The sequence below is a fragment of the Herpailurus yagouaroundi genome, unplaced genomic scaffold, assembly GCF_014898765.1.
Source record: "Herpailurus yagouaroundi ecotype Mexico unplaced genomic scaffold, PumYag 220, whole genome shotgun sequence".
NCBI lineage: Eukaryota > Metazoa > Chordata > Mammalia > Carnivora > Felidae > Herpailurus > Herpailurus yagouaroundi.
The window spans coordinates 4,994,668-5,012,825 of NW_024412451.1; the positions used below are offsets into that span (position 1 = coordinate 4,994,668).

The 18,158-nt window shown below is 55.2% G+C and overlaps 3 protein-coding genes and 1 long non-coding RNA gene across 6 annotated transcripts in view; 2 read left to right on the plus strand and 2 right to left on the minus strand.

The window, feature by feature from the left end:
* Positions 1 to 421: 421 nt before the first annotated feature.
* On the minus strand, positions 422 to 10,635 carry LOC121018753 (uncharacterized). 2 transcript variants are annotated; one of them, XR_005785315.1, is made up of 2 exons: positions 10,514 to 10,635; positions 422 to 995 (listed from the first exon to the last, which is right to left on the minus strand). It is a non-coding gene; the product is annotated as an uncharacterized LOC121018753 (long non-coding RNA). The 2 variants fall into 2 exon arrangements; XR_005785316.1 differs by lacking the exon at positions 10,514 to 10,635 and adding an exon at positions 3,599 to 3,712.
* On the plus strand, positions 3,788 to 7,449 carry BAX (BCL2 associated X, apoptosis regulator). 2 transcript variants are annotated; one of them, XM_040457660.1, is made up of 6 exons: positions 3,789 to 3,861; positions 4,438 to 4,489; positions 4,581 to 4,727; positions 5,102 to 5,237; positions 6,710 to 6,814; positions 7,262 to 7,374. In XM_040457660.1, the coding sequence occupies exons 1-6, from the start codon at positions 3,828 to 3,830 to the stop codon at positions 7,364 to 7,366; spliced, it is 579 nt and encodes a 192-aa protein (XP_040313594.1). In that variant the 5' UTR covers positions 3,789 to 3,827; the 3' UTR covers positions 7,367 to 7,374. The 2 variants fall into 2 exon arrangements, with proteins under 2 accessions (XP_040313595.1, XP_040313594.1); XM_040457661.1 differs by lacking the exon at positions 4,438 to 4,489 and having other exon boundaries at positions 3,788 to 3,861; positions 7,262 to 7,449.
* FTL (ferritin light chain) lies at positions 10,130 to 11,611 on the plus strand. The gene is made up of 4 exons (XM_040457662.1): positions 10,130 to 10,464; positions 10,635 to 10,781; positions 11,053 to 11,178; positions 11,295 to 11,611. Exons 1-4 carry the CDS (start codon positions 10,363 to 10,365, stop codon positions 11,445 to 11,447), a joined length of 528 nt encoding a protein of 175 aa, XP_040313596.1. The 5' UTR covers positions 10,130 to 10,362; the 3' UTR covers positions 11,448 to 11,611.
* Positions 11,612 to 12,593: 982 nt separating this feature from the next.
* GYS1 (glycogen synthase 1) overlaps positions 12,594 to 18,158 on the minus strand; it is a 19,821-nt gene continuing 14,256 nt past the window's right edge. Inside the window, exons 11-16 of the mRNA XM_040457658.1 lie at positions 17,400 to 17,513; positions 17,012 to 17,138; positions 15,083 to 15,178; positions 14,753 to 14,916; positions 14,256 to 14,336; positions 12,594 to 14,099 (exon numbers count right to left, since the gene is read on the minus strand). Coding sequence (XP_040313592.1) covers positions 13,776 to 14,099; positions 14,256 to 14,336; positions 14,753 to 14,916; positions 15,083 to 15,178; positions 17,012 to 17,138; positions 17,400 to 17,513 — 906 coding nt within the window. The 3' untranslated portion in view covers positions 12,594 to 13,775. The remainder of the gene's footprint in view (positions 14,100 to 14,255; positions 14,337 to 14,752; positions 14,917 to 15,082; positions 15,179 to 17,011; positions 17,139 to 17,399; positions 17,514 to 18,158) is intronic.

Here is an 18,158-nt window from a genome sequence, read left to right on the forward strand (position 1 = left end):
GAAGAGTGGGTGGGTAGGAGGTGCCCCCAACTGCACTCTGCCGCAGCTCCTCCCTGCCCCCGTCTTCTCATCATCGGTAAAGAAGAGACATACTACCAACCACACTCTGGGGAGGAATAAATGCGATAGTATATGAACAGCCTCCAGCATCCAGTAGGTTCTCAAAAAATGTTAACTGATGGGGGCGCCTGAGTGGCTCAAGCAGTTGAGCGTCTGACTTCGGCTCAGGTCATGATCTCACAGCTGGTGGGTTCGAGCCCCACGTTGGGCCCTGTGCTGACAGCTCAGAGCCTGAAGCCTGTTTCGGATTCTGTGTCTCCCTCTTTCTCTGCCCCTCCCCCGCTCATGCTTTGTCCCTCTCTCTCTGTCTCTCTCTCAATAATGAATAAACGTTAAAAAAAAAAAAAAGCCCTAACACATAAACATACATAACCTCGTGAAATTCATTGGCAACAACTAGTCACATGACCTTGGTGAGTCACAGAGAGTCCAGGAAGTTCAATTCTGCCAGGTTCTAGAAGATTGAGATGGATACATTGGGTTTGCACGAATAATTCTCACTGTGGGCAAATGAGAGGGACTAGATGTCAATCAAATGCGTTTTCTATTCCAAGTCTCTTTACACATCATTCAGGTATCACTACATTGGCTTCAGTCCTCTGTTTGCTTGGTTTCAAACTTTTGTGTGGCAAACACTGCTAGATGTCCCTTCAATCATGTACGATAGGAAAGTTTTCAGTGGACATATGGCTGCCCAGCTAAAGACCACATTTCCCAGGCTCCCTTGCAACTAGGTCTTACCATGTGAATGGGTTCTGGCCAATGGGATGTGTGCAGCATCTGAGTTATGGCCTTTTTTAGGCAAAGAGGATGGCCTCCCTTTCAACCTCTCCCTTCTTGGGACTGGAAGAGAGCTGTGTCGGGCATTGGGGTGTCCTCTTCCCCCACGAGATGGAAACCACGTGTTGCAGATGGTGGACCCACAAGCTAGAAGGCTAGAAGAAAAACACAATTATGGAGGTAGGCAGGCCTTGAGATCCGCAGGGCAAGTTGGTGAACTGGAGACCCAGGAAGGCCGATGTTTAGTTCCAGTCCGAGTCCAAAGGCCTGAGTACCAGGACAGTTGATGGTGTAGGTCTCATCAGAAGGCGGGCAGCTGGAAATGCAGGAAGGGCTGATGTTTCAGTGTGAGTCTGGATGCCGGAAAAAAAGCCCATGTCCCAGGTCGAAGGCAATCAGGCAGAAAGAATTCTTTCTCCCTCTGAGGAGGATGGGCCTTTCATCTCATTGGATGGGCTCGCTCACAGCAGGGAGCCTAGTCTGCTTTACCAAGTCACCAATTTAAATGTTAATCGCACCCGAAACACCCGGAGAATGTTCGACCAGATATCTGGGCGCCCTGTGGCCCAGTCAAGTTGACAAAGAAAATTAAGCAGGCAGTCCCTGACACCGGAAATTCACTCCCTGTTAATGTCACCGGGGATTGCATACTCTCTCGGACTGTTACACAAGAGGTCAATCAACTTCACTGTTATTTAAGCCACTTTTACATTAGCCATTGCTAGAGCAGCTGAATTGGTGTGCCACTTCCCAGTTTCCAAAGGTATGTCCTGTCCCTGCTTACTCCCCCATTAAGAGTTGGAGTCTGCTTGATCTCAGCTTAGGTCTCGATCTCAGGATCAAGCCCTGCATTGGGCTCTGCGCTGGGCATGGAGTCTACTTAAAAAAAAAAGAGAGAGAGACAGTTGGAGTCTAGTTCCTCTTCCCTGAAAATGGAGGGTTCTTATGACTCGTAACCCTTGCCACACGGATGCTCCATGACTTGCGAGGCTGGTGGGAAAGGCACTGCAATTTCTTCCTTGTTCACAGAAACACTTTTTAAAAAGTGTTTTTTTTTTTAATGCTTACTTATTTTTGAGAGAGAAAGACAGAGGTGGGGGAGGGGCAGACAGAGAGGGAGACACAGAATCCGAAGCAGGCTCCAGGCTCTGAGCTGTCAGCACAGAGCCCGACACGGGGCTCGAACTCATGAACCACGAGATCATGACCTGAGATGAAGTCGGACGCTTAACCCAGGCACCCTGAAGCTGCAGTGACTCATGAGTTAACTTTGGAAATCACACTGTCATTTCCACAATACCCTACTGGCCACACTGGTTAGCCCCATTCAGTGTGGGAGGGCCCTACACAGGGGCATGAATATACCTGGGGACTAAAGTCATTGGGAACCATCTTGGAAGAGGGTTTCACAGTTCCAAAGTAGCATCCTTGTTATTATAAACAGTTTTGACTTCAGAACTAGCTAAAAAGTTTTCCGGGCCCCTGGGTGGCTCAGTTAGTTAAGCATCCCAACTCTTGATTTTGGCTCCGGTCAGGATTGCCAAGTTGTGGGATCAAGCCCTTCATGGAGCCTGCTTGAGATTCTCTCCCTCTCCCTCTGCTCCTCCCCCACTCGTGCTCTCACCTTCTTAAAAAAATAAAATAAAAAGTTTTCTCCCTCCTGCTCAAAGGCTGCACTGTTGAGAGGTGGGCATCAAAAAGCCCTTTCTTCTTTTCTCTGTTATTAAGGCAAAGGGAGGGCTCATTCATTGGGCGGAAATAACAGGCAAAGATAAAGCTCGCTTCAAAGTTAACAGGAAACACTTTCCCCCAAGGACATGCTTTCTTACAGAGAAACTTTGTTCCCTAGAATCCCTTCGCTCAGTAAAAATGAAACATCCCACTCTTGCCTGTAGGCATTTGAAACAGAGTAGCAGCCTCAATTTCCAATCCTGGTGCAGAGCCTCACACAACGGGTTTAGGGACCACTCCATATCTAGATTCACCTTGTAGTTTCCAAGGACACGAGCACCCGGTTCCTCTTCACAGTCTGCACCTGGTGTTTCCCTGCCCTTCCTGCAGATCCTGTGAGAACTCGACCTTTTCCTTCGTCAAAATGCTCCATGGTTTCTCTCTTGTGTGGTCTCCATCATCGCAATGGGTCAATAAACTTGACTTTGTCACACTATGTTCCTGGTGGTGTTGGGCTGATGTACTAGGGCTCCTATAATCTTCTATTCCTATGGCTCCCAGCCACCCTTGGGACAGAGATCTCTTCTCTTGTATGCTCCCCCCACTTCATTATCTGACCCCGACCTATTTTCTAATCCGAATTCTCTTGTCCTCTTCTTTTAAGAGGAAATATCATTTCTACGCAGTAAAGTGCACATTGCATACGCACAGTTCCATGAATTTTTCAACATGTGTATCCCCGAGTAATCATCATCTCGATCAAGATACAGCATCTTCCAGGCACCCCGGGTGCCTGTCTTGGGGCCCCTCCCTGCTCATACCCTGCCAATCTGCTACCACAGGTTAGTTTTGCCATTTTTTGAACTTCATATTCCTTGTCACAAAAACAGCTCACAGACTCTAATCGTCTAAAACGTCCTGCCTCAGTGAGTGAGATTTTTGGCCTCCGATGTTGCTTCTGCCCTGGGAAGGCCTTAAAGTCACCTGAAACTTCCAAAAATACTGCATGAATGAATGAATGAATGAAAGTTACAGCTGCCATTGAATGAGTGGCGGGTGGAAGGGCGCCACGACGGGTTCTTCTTACCTGCAGGTGCAGATTAGATAGTCACGTGATAGGGGCCCGGCCTCCCCAAGCAGGTGCGGCAGGTGCCGTCACGTGACCCAACAGTCCTGCGGGGCGACAGCCTGCGGGCCGCCATTTTGCGGGGCGGTCACGTGAGAGCACGCACGTTCAGCGGGGCGCTCACGTGACCAGGGGCGTGCTGCGGCCGCCCGGGCGGACCCGGCGAGAGGCGGCGGCGGGAGCGGCGGTGATGGACGGGTCCGGGGAGCAGCCCAGAGGCGGGGGTGAGGCGGGAGGCAGACGGGCGGGAGGAGGGCGAGCCCCCTCGCCGGCCGGCCCCACGATCCCTCCTGCCGGTCTTGGGGCCGTGCGATCTCCAAGCACTCCGGGGCAGAAACTCCCGGATCGGGCGCTGCCTGCTTCCAGCCCCCTCCCTCCCCGGGGGTTCCCGGCTCTCTGGCCTCCGCGTCCCGATGCCTTTCTGCCTGGTGCTCTCGGACCCCCGAGAAGCTGGAGACCCCAGAATCCCAAGCCCCGGGGCAGGCCCGGGCTTGTCGCCGGCACCACTTCCTGGTGGGAGGGGCGGGTCTCTCCTCTGCCCCCTCAGGCCAGGGGTCTGGATGCCTGGAGTGTTCCCTCAGCCTCCTCCGCCGGAAGAACGCAGGATACTGGCCGAGGCTCCCTGCCTTTATCTCCGCCAGGGACTCAGCTGCCCGGGCCCCTAGGCACTGTATCTACCAGGGACCTAGAAATGCAGGACCCCCTAGTGTTGTCCTCCCTCAGAGATCGTGAGCCACCCTAGTTCCCTGCATCCCCTAGGACCCAAGAGTCCAGGCACGTCTTCCCTCTTTCTCCTCTAGGGCCCACCAGCTCTGAGCAGATCATGAAGACAGGGGCCCTTTTGCTTCAGGGGTGAGTCTGAGGTGTGATTATTGGCGAGCGGATTGGAGGAGTGATGCCCCCATTCTGATTCTGCACCCTCCACACTCCATTCCCACTCTAGTTTCATCCAAGATCGAGCAGGGCGAATGGGGGGAGAGACACCCGAGCTGGCCCTGGAGCAGGTGCCCCAGGATGCGTCCACCAAGAAGCTGAGCGAGTGTCTCAAGCGCATCGGAGATGAACTGGACAGTAACATGGAATTGCAGAGGTGTGGCCCCTGGGCCCCAGGAATCCAGCCACTGGCCCCCTTCTCCCTCACATCCCCAGAGCCCCGGCTCTCAGGCCCCTCTTCCCCTGGGCCTGGAGTTCGGACCCACAGTCTGCTACTCCCTCAGACCCAGGCGTCCAGGGCCCCACCACTCTACCCAGCTCCCTGGCTGAGAAGCCCGCCCTTCCTCTAGGATACTCCCCACTTTCCTGAATGTCCGTCTCGTCCCTTTCCCCCATGTGGGCCCGTTCTTTTTCACGACAGCCTGACTTGGGCCTCGGCATCCTGGTCTTTGGTGTGAGGTGAATCCCAGAGTCTCCCCCACGCCCTGCCTGGTCTTCCCTCGGCAGCACTGGCTTTCCTCTTTCCTGCAGGATGATCGCAGCTGTGGACACAGACTCCCCCCGCGAGGTCTTTTTCCGAGTGGCAGCGGAGATGTTTTCCGATGGCAACTTCAACTGGGGCCGGGTCGTTGCCCTCTTCTACTTTGCCAGCAAACTGGTGCTCAAGGTGGGCGGCTGCCGGGCAGTGAGCCCCCAGGGATGCTCCGCTCAGACCTAGGAGGACCTGGGAGTCGTGAGGTCAACCCCTGTGGCAGCCCACTAAGCGCAAAGGGAATGGAGAGGGCTACGGGCTGGTTCGTTGGCTCCTTCAGTTACTCGCGCAGCAGACATTTATTGGGCCTACTGTGTGCCCGACCCAAGAAGCGGCACCCAACCGAGCAGGCTAGGTCCCTGCTCTCGTGGAGCCCACGATGTCTGACGAGTTTGGTGATGTAATTGTGCAAAGTGGTCGGGAAAGACTTCTGAGAGGGGATGACCTCAAAGCCAAAGTTGCAGCGATCTGTGAAGACTGGGGAAAAGGCATCTGATAGCGGCCCCGGCAAGTGCAAAGGCCTTGAGGCAGGACCAAGGCTGATGCATTGAGGGCAGGGAGGAGGGGGAACGGGCGGGAAAAGAGGGCAGATTGTGAGGGGTCCGCTGGGCCACTGCGAGGATGCTAGCTTTGCTCTGAGTGAGATGCGAGTGACTGGGTGGTTAGAAACAGGAGAGTGGGGTGACCTGACTTCTAAATCTAAAGGACTGTTCTAGCAAGCAAAATGTTAATTGTACAATCTAGGCTCCAGGTATGTGGCTATGCACTGTAAAATTCTTTTAACTTTTCTATCAGAAGTTTGCCACGATAAAATATGGGGGAAGCAGAAGCCCGACAATTTCTTTCTGGCCATTGTGGGTAGAAAAGAAAGATTATGGGGCAAAACCTGGGAAATGTGGGAAGGGGGCACCTATAATAGTCCTGCTGAATGATGACTATCCCGGACTCTGGTGGTCGCAGTGGAGGTGGGGGGGGGGGAGCAGATTTCTTAATGTGTTTGCCAGATTAATGATGGGGCTTGAATGTTGGATATGAGGTGGACAACAGGGAAGAGACAGCCAGATAGAGGGTGGGAAAGGGAAGTTCAGGTTGTTGGAGAGTCATGGGCGGGGGGGGGATGGCTAGTCCTACCTAGTGTGAAGGTCAGAAAACCCCTCTCTGGAGAATGACATCAGACCTGACATTAGAGCTTTGAGGGAGGAGTAAAAATTTGCTTGGTTAAAGCCTGTTTAGGTAGAAGAATCAGCATGTGCAAAGGTCCTGAGGCAGGGAAGAGTTGGTGGGAATGAAGATGTGGAAGAAGGTAAATGAGACACAGAAAAGAAGTGGAAAGATGGAATGCGATCAAGTCAGAGCCTTCATACAGGGCCTTGTGGGCTGAGCTATGCCTTTTGGTCTTTACCACCTGGGGAGCCATGGAAGGTATGTGAGCAGGGCAGTTGACAGTAAAAAGATCCAGTTAACAATTTACGAAGCTTGTTCTGATTATGAGTGGAAAAGAGACTGCAGTGGGGCAGGAGGGGAGGCAGAGTTGAGAAAGGCGTCGGGCCACTGTCCCGACAGTGAGGACAAGGCTCAATCCCTAAGGCCTATTCCACTCCCTGCAGGCCCTGTGTACCAAGGTGCCCGAGCTGATCCGGACCATCATGGGCTGGACACTGGACTTCCTTCGAGAGCGGCTGCTGGGCTGGATCCAGGACCAGGGTGGTTGGGTGAGGCCCCTAACCTCCCCCCACCCCTACTACTCTGAGACCCCTGAGTCCTCCTGAGCCCAACACAGTGTTGTCCTCCCTGACTCTGGATCATCAGATGGGGTCTATAATGCATTTCCTCACACGTCTGATCAATTCCTGACTCACCTGGTCGCCCCTGACCTCTCGGTGACCCCATGACCTCTCGGTGACCCCTGACCTCTCGGTGACCCCTGACCTAACTAGTATCTCCTGTTCTCCCTGGTGCCTCCACTTCCCCTGGAATCCGTCAAGTTTTTTGATAACCCTACGACCCCAACTCTTTAGTATCCATTAATCTTAGGCTTTTGCCCCCACTCATGCCCTTTGACCTCTCCCAGGCCCCTCTCCCTCCCTGATTCCTCACATGCTGGCGCAGGGGCTCCCCCTTGGCCCAGCTGCTGAAGTGACTCATGTACCTGTCTGCAGGACGGCCTCCTCTCCTACTTTGGGACACCCACGTGGCAGACAGTGACCATCTTTGTGGCCGGAGTGCTGACTGCGTCACTCACCATCTGGAAAAAGATGGGCTGAGGCCACCAGCTGCCTTGGACTGTGTCTTTTCTGCATAAATTATGGCATTTTTCCGGGAGGGGTGGGAATTGGGGGCCATGGGCATTTTTCTTACTTTTGTAATTATTGGGGGGGGGGGATGTGGGGGAGGAGAGGTCTGGTGGGGGGCAATAAACCTCTTTCAGGCCACACTTCGGAGTCTGAGTCACTGAGCCCTCTCCCTGGCTGTCACAGGAGACCAGACTTCATGTGCCGGCAAATCTTTTGAGGGAGCCCAGTGCCCTCTGGGTTAGTGAGGGATTAGGTCCCTGCTCTGCCCTCCAAAAGCCCACAATTGGGAGGGGACCGAAGATCACTTGTGTTGAGGTCTGTGGTGGTGCTGTGTTCCAGGCAGCAGTGGGCAAGACCTCAGACAGGCAGGGGAGTCCAGGCTGTAGGACAGGGCAGCAGGCCCTGGGGAACTAGGCCTCGGAAGCTTCCACCATATGGGACCAGAGGAAGTCGCACACTTAGGTGGAGAATGGGGCGGGGCGGGGGGGGGGGGGGGCGGGGGCAGGACTCAGTTGACCAGGAGAGGGCTCTAGAGCCCTGTGGGGAAGCTACCCGAGGTCAGAAGGCTGGGCCCAGAAGATCCAAGGGAGAGGTCAAGGCCTGAGCTTGTGAGTGGCGGGAGAGGAGGGGACAAGGCTGGATGGGCTGGGGGGAGGGCCCGGAGAACAGGCCCGGGTGCAGATACTGCAAAATGGCCTAGTAGATTGGACACAGAAGAGGAAATCAGAGATTGAAATCACTTAGTCACAGCGTCTGTTGTCCCTTCTCTCTGGGTCTTTCTGTCCTCTTGTCTCTGGGCCTCTTCCCCCATCCCCTGTCTGCCCCTCACCCCCAAGATCTGGGTCCTTCTTCAGATCATCTTTGCCTCCCCCCTTCCTCTCCCTCTACCTGTGAGCATTTCCAAAGTCACCCCTCTCTGCAGGTGGGGCCTGGTGGAGGCTAAAGGTCTTTAGGCTGAGGTTTGAAATTTGGTGAATGAGTAACTCAGGCCCCATTGTGACTGTGTGCCTGGAGCACCTGCCCCTCCCCCATAGACTCTCCCCAGAGACACCAAGTCAGGGGAGAGCTGTCAGACAAGATAGTGAAGGGAGACTGAGTCACCGCCCAGAGAGGAGACAATATGGCCACAGGCCGGAGGAACTCGAAAAGACCGTAAGATGCAGAGACAAAGCACACTCGAGGTGGCACCCTGGGGGGAGGGGGCCAGACTTGGATCCCTGCCAGGCCTAGCTCCCGGGGTCCCCGCCGGTCAGCAGTCTGGCAGGACGTGAGGTCAGTCAGTGGCCCCACCCCGCCTCTCTGCCTGAGACCCTTACCGCTGAGTTCAGCATGACTCAGCACCGCTGCTCTACTGGCCGCTGGCCCAGGGGCCCCTTGAGGACCCCAGATACCAGCCTGGTCCAGTGTCCCCTTGGTCAGAGGACACCTTGCCTGGGCTGCTTGGAGCGGGCCCCCTCTGCAAAGCAGGCCTCAGTAGCTTTAGCTCCCCTGCTCAGCCTACCTGCTACCTCCATTAGGGCGCTGCAATAGGTTCAAGTTCCTGTCTTTGTGTCCCCCCCCCCCCCCCCCATCAACTAGGACGGGGAGCTCCTTGAGGGCAGGTCCTGGTTGAGCCAATCTGCTTCCAGACACCAGCCTGGAACTGACACACTTAAAAAAACGTCCACTGGTCAAAGACACATCCCATCCACAGGTCCCCAGACCCTCCTTGGGTCCCTAGGATGCAGGGCTTCTCTTTGTGACTTTGAAGAAGCGCGTGTGAGGCAAGACAGGGACAAGAGAGACTGCTTCAGAGCCAAAGGGAATTTCAAGTCTGGCTGCCCTCAGAATAGTCTCCAGGAAATGCAGCCTCAGAGAGACCCAAAGTTTGAGTGTCATTTCCCCAAGATATTCCAAGTGGCCCAATCTTTCAAAGGCTCCAAAGGGCTCTCCAAGTCCTCCTACCTCTTAGAAAAGCCCCTACTAGGCTTCCAGAAATATCCCTCTCCCCTGTTACAGGGGGGATTAAAGGGGGAGGATCCCAAGAACAACTGTCCTTTTCATCTTGAAGATCACTTCATGAGCCTAAAGACCCCCAACCCTCTTAGGGGAAGATTCCAGAAAATATGAACTTCCATTGTCAGCTCTAGGGCTACAGAAATTCCCAATCTTTTAGTGAACTCCAGGGCTCCAGGTCCCTCTCTCAACCCATCTATCAGAGAGATACCCCAAGATTCCAGAAGTATCTCACCGCACCGACTTCCAAACTTCGTAATGATCCAGAGACCCCTTATCTTCCAGAGCAACCCCCAGTCATCTGGAGGTATCCACACCTCTGAGGAACCTCCAGGGCGCCAGAAAGATCCATGCTCTAAGACAACCCCAGAATCCAATCTACTTTCCTGAGACACTCCCAAGACCCCAGAATCATAATTTTCCAGGGCTCCCAGTGTCCCCATTAATCTTCCACCCACCAGAGAGACCCCCCCCCCCCCGCCCACACACACACAATCCCTTGACTGTCCAGAACCAGCCCCAGGACCCTTGCACCCCGTAACCTCCCCACCCCCACTTCCCCATTTCACAACAGCCTCGCGCACTGGCGCGTGACTTCCCCACCTCTGGGCGGGGGTCTGGGACTCCTATCAACTCGGATTGGTCAAGCGCGGGCTCCAAGCCCCGCCTCCCGACACCGCAGATTGGCCGACCGCTGTCCCCGAGCGCCCCACCTCCGCGGCCCCGCGCGCTATAAAAGAAGCCGCCCTGGCCACGGCCTTTCGCAGTACGCCCGGCGGTCCTGCGGATCTGTCTCTTGCTTCAACAGTGTTTGGACGGAACAGACCCAGGGACGCCCCTTCTACCTGCCTCCGACCACCCTCCAACCTTTTTTCCAGTCGCCGCCTTCGAAGCCATCTTCTTGCCCATCCTCTGCCTCCGGGACCAGCCAACACCCGATTTTGAACTTAGCTCCTCATTACCAACCAACCATGAGCTCCCAGATTCGTCAGAATTATTCCACCGAGGTGGAGGCCGCCGTCAACCGCCTGGTCAACATGCATCTGCGGGCCTCCTACACCTACCTCTCTCTGGTGAGGGTCCCCAGGACGCCCCCAGCCCAAGTTTCCCCCAAGCGCGCACCTCTGGCCCTCTGCGCACGCGCTGGCTTTCTTTGTCCCGTTGGGTAGTCGGGGGGCGGAGTCGGGGCGCCTGGCCGGCCTTTCTGCCCTGTAACCCGTGTTCGCGCCATCTCTTCCCGCAGGGCTTCTATTTCGACCGTGACGATGTGGCTCTGGAGGGCGTGGGCCACTTCTTCCGCGAGTTGGCTGAGGAGAAGCGGGAGGGCGCCGAGCGCCTCTTGAAGATGCAAAACCAGCGCGGCGGCCGCGCCCTCTTCCTGGACGTGCAGGTAAATAGTGCGCGGGCGGCGGACTACATATCCCAGCAGCCCGCGCGCGCGCGTAGCGGTTTAGGCACCGCGTGGGCTTCTGGGCTATTGTGTTCGCTTTTGTGCTGCTCAAAATGGAGGCGCCCCCGGGTTCCCAAAGCCGTAGCTGTCCACGCCGCAACGTGGTGTCGTCGCATGGGTGGTTGTTGGAGACTGGGGGTGATAAGACGCGAGATCTTAGACGGCTTTGCCACGTATGTAGCGAGTCCTGAGCCCTCTGTCATCTGTACAGAAGCCGTCCCAAGATGAGTGGGGTAAAACCCTGGACGCCATGGAAGCCGCCCTGCTTCTGGAGAAGAACTTGAACCAGGGCCTTTTGGAGCTGCATGCCCTGGGTTCTGCCCGCGCAGACCCCCATGTGAGTACCCCCTTCATCCACACGTAATTGGGCAAATTTCCTTTTGAGCCTCGTTTCTCCCTCCGTCGCACCGTTAATGTGTAACTGACCATATTTTCTCCTGTCCTGTCCCTCAGCTCTGTGACTTCCTGGAGAATCACTTCCTAGATGAGGAGGTGAAACTCATTAAGAAGATGGGCGACCATCTGACTAATCTCCGCAGGCTGTCCGGCCCCCAGGCCGAGCTGGGCGAGTATCTCTTCGAAAGACTCACCCTCAAGCACGACTAGAAGTCTCTGGAGCCCAGCAGCCTTCGAGGGGGTCCCTCTGGCATTCCCCCCAGATGTCAGGGCTTGTGCCTGAGTCTCTCCTTGCAGCCACTAGGCAGCTTTTTTAACCAACCTGGAGCCTTCGCCCAAGCCGTGGACCAAATGAAAACAATAAAGCTTTTTTGCAGCAACTGGTGGTTTTGGGTGTGTGTGATATGAGGTGGTACCGATTTTCGCAAGGCTTCTAGCTGTTCCGCCCCCGCAGGGAGTGCTGTTGGCCCCACGTCTGTCTTTGCTGTTCTTCGCCAGATCTTCCCCAGGGGGTGGGGTGGGGTAGCAGGTTCTCTGCTTTGCTGGGCTGTCAACTGCCCCTCCTACAGGGGAGAGCCCAGACTCCCAAGGAGTCTAGCAAGACCTACTGTTGGTAGTTGGAAGGAGGCATTTAGAGACGATAAACAGTAACCAGAAACGGGCTCTGATGATTAATGTCCAGCAGCGGGAGCACAGAGTATGGAAGAGGTGCTGAGCTGGGGGTGTGGGGCTCAGCACAGAAATGGGATGTGAAACTTAGGGCTAAATTCTCCAAACGGGGACTGAACAAGCTTGAGGAGGATTAGCAGGCAGCTACTGGGTCCAAGCTACAAAACTATGACCCCCCTGACCCTTCCGTTTCTGGTAGAATCTTAACAGGAAGTGGCTCCTGGACTTCTGTTCTGACACCCCACCTGTTGTCTCCCAACTTTGGTGGCCACTCGTGATTCTGGCCGGGGAAAGGGGTTTCTGCGTCCATCACAAACACCGTGGCTAACGGGAAGGATGGTCACACATGCGAATCTAGTTTTCTACTCCCCCGAAATGTGATTAGCTTGGAGATGCACTCTAGTGAAGACGAGAAGTGAAAAAAACCGTTTTCCCGGAAATAGAGCCATTCAGTGGGGGCAGTTGGGCTAAAGTCCAGAGGCCAGTGCCCTGGGAACACGTTCTAAGCTAGTTCTGTCCAACAGAACTTTCTGCAGTGATGGAAATATTTTATCTGCTGTGGAGTGAGACAGGGTATCAGAGACCCAGTAGTGCGGCAGCGGGAGGGGAAGAGGAGGGAAAGAGAGAAGCCAAGAGGAGGGAGGGGCCAGCAGCGAGGCCCAGCAAGCCCTCAGAGTGGACCAAACCTCAGGTTCTTAAATATAGATGTATTTTTTTCATCTCTGGACACACATCAATCACACCTCTTCTGCCCTCCCAACTTGCAAAGCAAGTGCGTCAGACACAGCACAGCACGCGTGAAGGGCCCCTCCCTCTCACCAAAGCTGGGGGGCAGGACACAGCTTAAGGATGGAAGAGCCTCGAGGTAAATATGAAAGTTCTAGAACCAAGCGGGTTCCATTCTAGACCGGGGCAAGGGACCGGGAAGCAGCACAGTGGTGAGGTTCCAGATTCGGCAGCCGGGACCTAGCACCCAGTGGTTTTACGGTGGGCCTAGGGGTCTGAGGCAGGGGAAGACGGCCCCTTCAGTCCTCGGCAAGGGGATTCCCTGGAGGGCACGGGAATCTCAAGATAGGGGGGAGAGCTCAGACTCTCCGGGAAGGAGGTACGGGGTCTGGTTCAAAAAAGGCCAGAAAGGCATCTAGACCAAGACTGCATGTTCTCCAATAGGAATGAGAAGTCAAGTGGTTCTGTACCACCCCCCAGCTCCCATTGGCCAAAATATGGAGAAAAAGGAGAGCAGTAGTGGGGGGGCCCTCCAGGCAGAGCCAGACACCCCAACAAGGGCTAAGATCAGAGGAAGGACGCGAATGCCCTGGTCTGGAGCCCGAGTTCTGGAGTTGAAATGGAGGACCTTCTGGATTCAGTTAAGTCCCTGAAAGTGCCCCAGCTGTGGACTTGATTGCCCCATTAACAGGGACACCACATGGTTTCCAGAGCTTGGTGGCCCCCAGGCCACAGCTGAGCATGGCATCTTCGGCGTGCTGGAAAATCAGCAAGCCACAGGGGCTCCAGGAGCCTCCTGCCTGTATGACAACAGACCAGGTTTCCTAAAACCCCTGGCACCGTGGCAGGGTAACGGCAGGTGCCCGGCCCTCCCGGGGAGGGAGGAGGCCCAGGCCAGGCCCGAAGGGCTCCGGGGCACAGTGTATGCATTCTGGAACCCAGGAAAGGCACGGCGTTGTGATTCCGGAGTGTCGGGGATTCCCAGAGAGGAGCTAGAAGGGCTGGAGTGTACGGCGGAGGGGACGGGGCTGTGGACCCCAAGGCGGGTTCGGGATGTGGAGTGGGGTTTCGGAACAGTGCCATTCTGCGTCCGCCCTCTGGACGAGGGAGGCAGGATGGGCGGGGAGTGTGGGGCGGCGGGACTTAGTTGCGCTCCTCGCCCAGGGAGCTGGCGGGGCTGAGGGGCTCGCTGGGAGTGCTGATTGAGCTGGAGGGCGCTGTGTCCACGGAGCCGCGCTTGCTCCCGCTGGTGGAAGAGGCGCAGGAGGCGCGGCGCGGCCACTCGGGGGCGCGGATGTTACGCCGGTCCTTGGCGGCCTCCTCTTCCTCATCGTAGCGCTCCCCGTCTACGTCGGGCGGCCCGTCCCGTGGCTCCTCCTCGTCCTCGCTCTGGTGAGGGCTTGAGTGTCGCGACAGCGAGGGCGATGGCGGCACGGAGGCCGGCCGAGGGTAGCGGTAGCCCTGGGTCTGCGTTACGGGGGTGTGGGCACAAACCCGGAGTGAGCAGGTGGGGTGTGGGAGGGCCCGACAGCTTGCCCCGGGGCCTTCCCACTCCTGGAAGGACACGCACCCACCCCAGCCCTCTTAGCTCCGGACCCATCAGAGAGATCGGGGTCCACTCACCGCGTCAGCCTCGTGGGGCTCATAGGTGAAGTGTTCTGGAAAGGCCTTGGCCAGCGCCATGTGGCGCGCGGACATATAGTACTTGGGGAAAAGAAAGGGGGGGAGCGTCAGCAGAAGGGAACCAGACACCGCCCCCAGCAGAGGTAGAAGGTGGCGAACCCTAGCCCACACTCTTTAGGCAGAGGAGCACCTTCTGGCACCTTCCAGTCGGCCCCTATACCGATTATCTTTCTGGCTCCACCCCTGAAGCAGATAAGCAGAGCTGTGAATGGACAGTCTCTGAGCCACGCCCCCATTCACAGGGGCAGAGGTCTTAGGTCAGGTACCTCTTTGGCCACGCACTTCATGCAAGTAAGGTAACGCTGGCCAATGCGGTCTACCAGCAAAAGATGGTTAATTTCTTAAAGGGAGCGCAACTGTTTCGCGTAGGGGACCCCTGGCCCCCTGCGCCAGCCTTGGAAGCTGAGAAATCGGAGACCGGAAGAAGGCAGTTATACCCGGCCTAGGTATTTCCAGTCTAGAAGGTCTGAGAGGCGCTCCGTGCGGTTTCTCTGGATGATGCGCTGCCGCCGGCTCTGCTGGCAGAAGCTGTAGAGGAAGGAGGTGAGCTGCGAGCAGGAATCATCCAGGCTGCGGAACCGCCGGTCCAGAATGTAGATGCCTGTGGGGGCCAGGACGGGGCAGGGCTCAGAAATCAGACTAAGGAAACCTTCATTCTCCCGGGGACTCTGTGGCACCAGGACCCCTCTCCCCATCCCGGGGCCCAGGAGCCCTTCCCTTCCCCCACCCGGGATCCAAGAGTCTCGGCTCTCGGTCTGGGCGCTGACCGTAAGCTGAGGGGTCTGCAATGTGTTCCTCCATGAAGCAGCCGAAGCCGGAGAGGTTGGTGGAGATACTGGGGATGCCCATAACCGTGCACTCAGCTGCGGGAAGGAGTGAGAAAGGTCTACTTAAGCGTTCCCCTTTTGCGCTTTGAAATCGCAATAGAAGCCCCAACAGCGCCATCTACTGACAACTTGAGCAAATCACTGAGCCCACAAAACCAGAACGTGAGTGCCTTTGATCATAGTCTGTTTCTCAGAGGGGAAGCGAAGAGGCTCAGAAAAGGGAATTCACTCGTCCCAGGGCTTCAGAATGAGGACAAATCTAGAGCTAGGTGATAGGATGTAAATTATTAAGTGTGTACTCCTTGCCAATGTGTACCATTTTACTCCATCCTCACAACCTGTAAGATACTTTCTTGTGCCAGACGTAGTTTTGACAGGAAACAAGAAAAATTCTCATCACTGCCTCACTGAATACCTTAAACAAGCCTGAAAAATGGTTCACGTAGTTTATTACAATTCTCAGGTAGGGGCGCCTGGGTGGCTCAGTCCGCTGAGCGTCCGACTTCGGCTCAGGTCATAATCTGGCGTTCGTGGGTTCGAGCCCTGTGACGGGCTCTGTGCTGACAGCTCAGAGCCTGCAGCCTGCTTTCGATTCTGTATCTTTCTCTCTCTCTGCCCCTCCTCCACTTGCACTCTGCCTCTCTCTCTCTCTCTCTCAAAAATAAACATGAAAAAATTAAAAAAAAAATAATTCTCACGTAAGTGTTCCGAAAAACCTCCATAACCTGCAAACACAGGCACCAAATATAACAGGGCTTCATGAGAAAAAGAGGGTTGGGGCCAAGCACACAAAACCTATGCATCACTGTAACCATGGCCGAAATGAAACTGGCAAAATCATTACCCCAATTATTATGCAAGCACAGTTTAAAAGGTTTGTTAAATTGCTCATAAATTAAGAAATACTATGGGGGCGCCTGGGTGGCTGAGTCGGTTAAGCATCCGACTCTTGAGTTCGGCTCAGGTCACTATCTCATCGTTCCTGGGATTGAGCCCTGTGTCAGGCTCTGCTCTGACAGCATGGAGCCTGCTTGGGATTCTCTCCCTCCCTCTCTCTGCCCCTCCCCTGCTCACACTCTCTCTCTCTTCCTCAAAATAAATAAACTAAAAAAAAAAAAAAAGAAATACTACAGCAACTGTGATATTTACTTAGCCTCAAAACCAATCTTGATTGAAGAGTGTGAGGAAGGGTTGAGTTTGGGGCCACGGCAAAATGTCCCCAAATGAGGGACAAGTGCAAATAAGCCCCAACCCGGAGCCTGTGTCTAAAGGGAGTCAACGCCAGGGTACATGGGTGGCTCAGTTGGTTAAGCATCCAACTCTTGGTTTCAGCTCAGGTCATGATCTCACAGTTTTGTGAATTTGAGTCCCGTATCGAATCCCCGCTCAGGACTTTCTCTCTCTCTCTCTCTCTCTCTCTCTCTCTCTCTCTCCCTCCCTCCCTCCCTCCCACACTCATGCTGTCTCTGTCTCTCTCAAAATAAATAAATGTAAAAAATATAATAATAATAAAGGGAGCCAACGCCTTCGTAAAAGAGGACGGCGGAGCGAATGGGCCCTGGGGATACCTCTGAGAGACTTGGCCCCATTCAGTCGTGTTGGTGAACTACGTATTCAGCTGTTGATATCGGGGCGGGGGGGGGGGGGGCAATCAGCAGCAAACTGGGGGAAATCACGTGTGACCTGTGACCTCAGCCCTCTAGTTACACATCACATGAGCGACTGTCACAAAAACACATGCTGCAGGCCAACAGACTGTGGCCATCGTCCCGGTTTTGCAAAGGAGAGCCTGGGGCACAGAGCGGGCAAGTGCCGTGCCCGGGGTTGGTGCCCCATCTGACCAGGAGCCGACCACCATACTGCACTCACCCGGCGTGTAGCCCCAAGGCTCATAGTAGGAGGGGAAGACCCCAAGGTGGCAGCCACGGACAAATTCCTCATAATCCACGGGGAGCAGGGGGCTCGTGGAGGAGAGGAACTCTGGGTGGAAAATCACCTAGCAGTGAAAAAGAAGAGCTCAGCCCAAACTCCCTGGGATCCCAGAGGGGCCCAGAGAGGGCGAAAAGCCTGTCTAAAGTCACACAAGTCAGCGGTAGGACAAAGCATTGAATCCAAGTCTGTCCGCTTAAAGTGCTAAGATCCTTTCTAAACATAGCGATCCCTTAATAAGCCAGGGGAGACGGGGGACGTGAGGCCCAGCTCCCCCTACCTCCACCCCACCCCTCCATGCTTGACCCAGCCTGGCCATTGCCCTCACCTTGACCCTGTCAGCACTACTATTGAAGAGTCCGATTCGACGGATGGTGGTCAGGATAGGATCCGAGGAGTCGTCCAGCATATTGTGGGTGCACACAGGGGGGAAAGACTGTCGCTGCAGGGGCCACAAGAGGGATGGGGGTCAGAGAAGGGACAGAGGGCTCCCTCATTCCCTGTGAGCCACGCTGACCCGGGAGGAGGTCACAATTCCCACCAGGTTGTGGGGACACAAGCCCAAGAGATTAGAAACTGTAGATATCTGGGGCGCCTGGGGGGCTCAGTAGGTGGAATGGCCGACTCTTGATTTTGGCTCTGGTCATGATCTCACAGTTGGTTCGTGAGTTCGAGCCCCGAGTTGGGTCTCCACTGTCAGTGCAGAGCCTGCTTGGGATTCTCTCTCTCTGGCCCTCCCTTGCTTGCGCTCTCACTCCCTCTCTCAAAATAACTAAATAAACTTAAAAAAAAAAAAAAAAAAAAGAGGAGTCATAGATATCCTCCTTGGCTCTCTCTGTAAAGGCTCACTTTTCTCTTTGAACACCATGAGGTGAGGGGCACCTGGGTGACTCAGTCGGTTAGGTGTCCGACTTCGGCTCAGGTCATGATCTCACGGTTCATGGGTTCGAGCCCCATATCGGGTTCTGGGCTGACAGCCAGACAGCCCTCCCTCTCTCTCAAAAATAAATAAACATAAAAAATAACCAACTGGGGCGCCTGGGTGGCGCAGTCGGTTAAGCGTCCGACTTCAGCCAGGTCACGATCT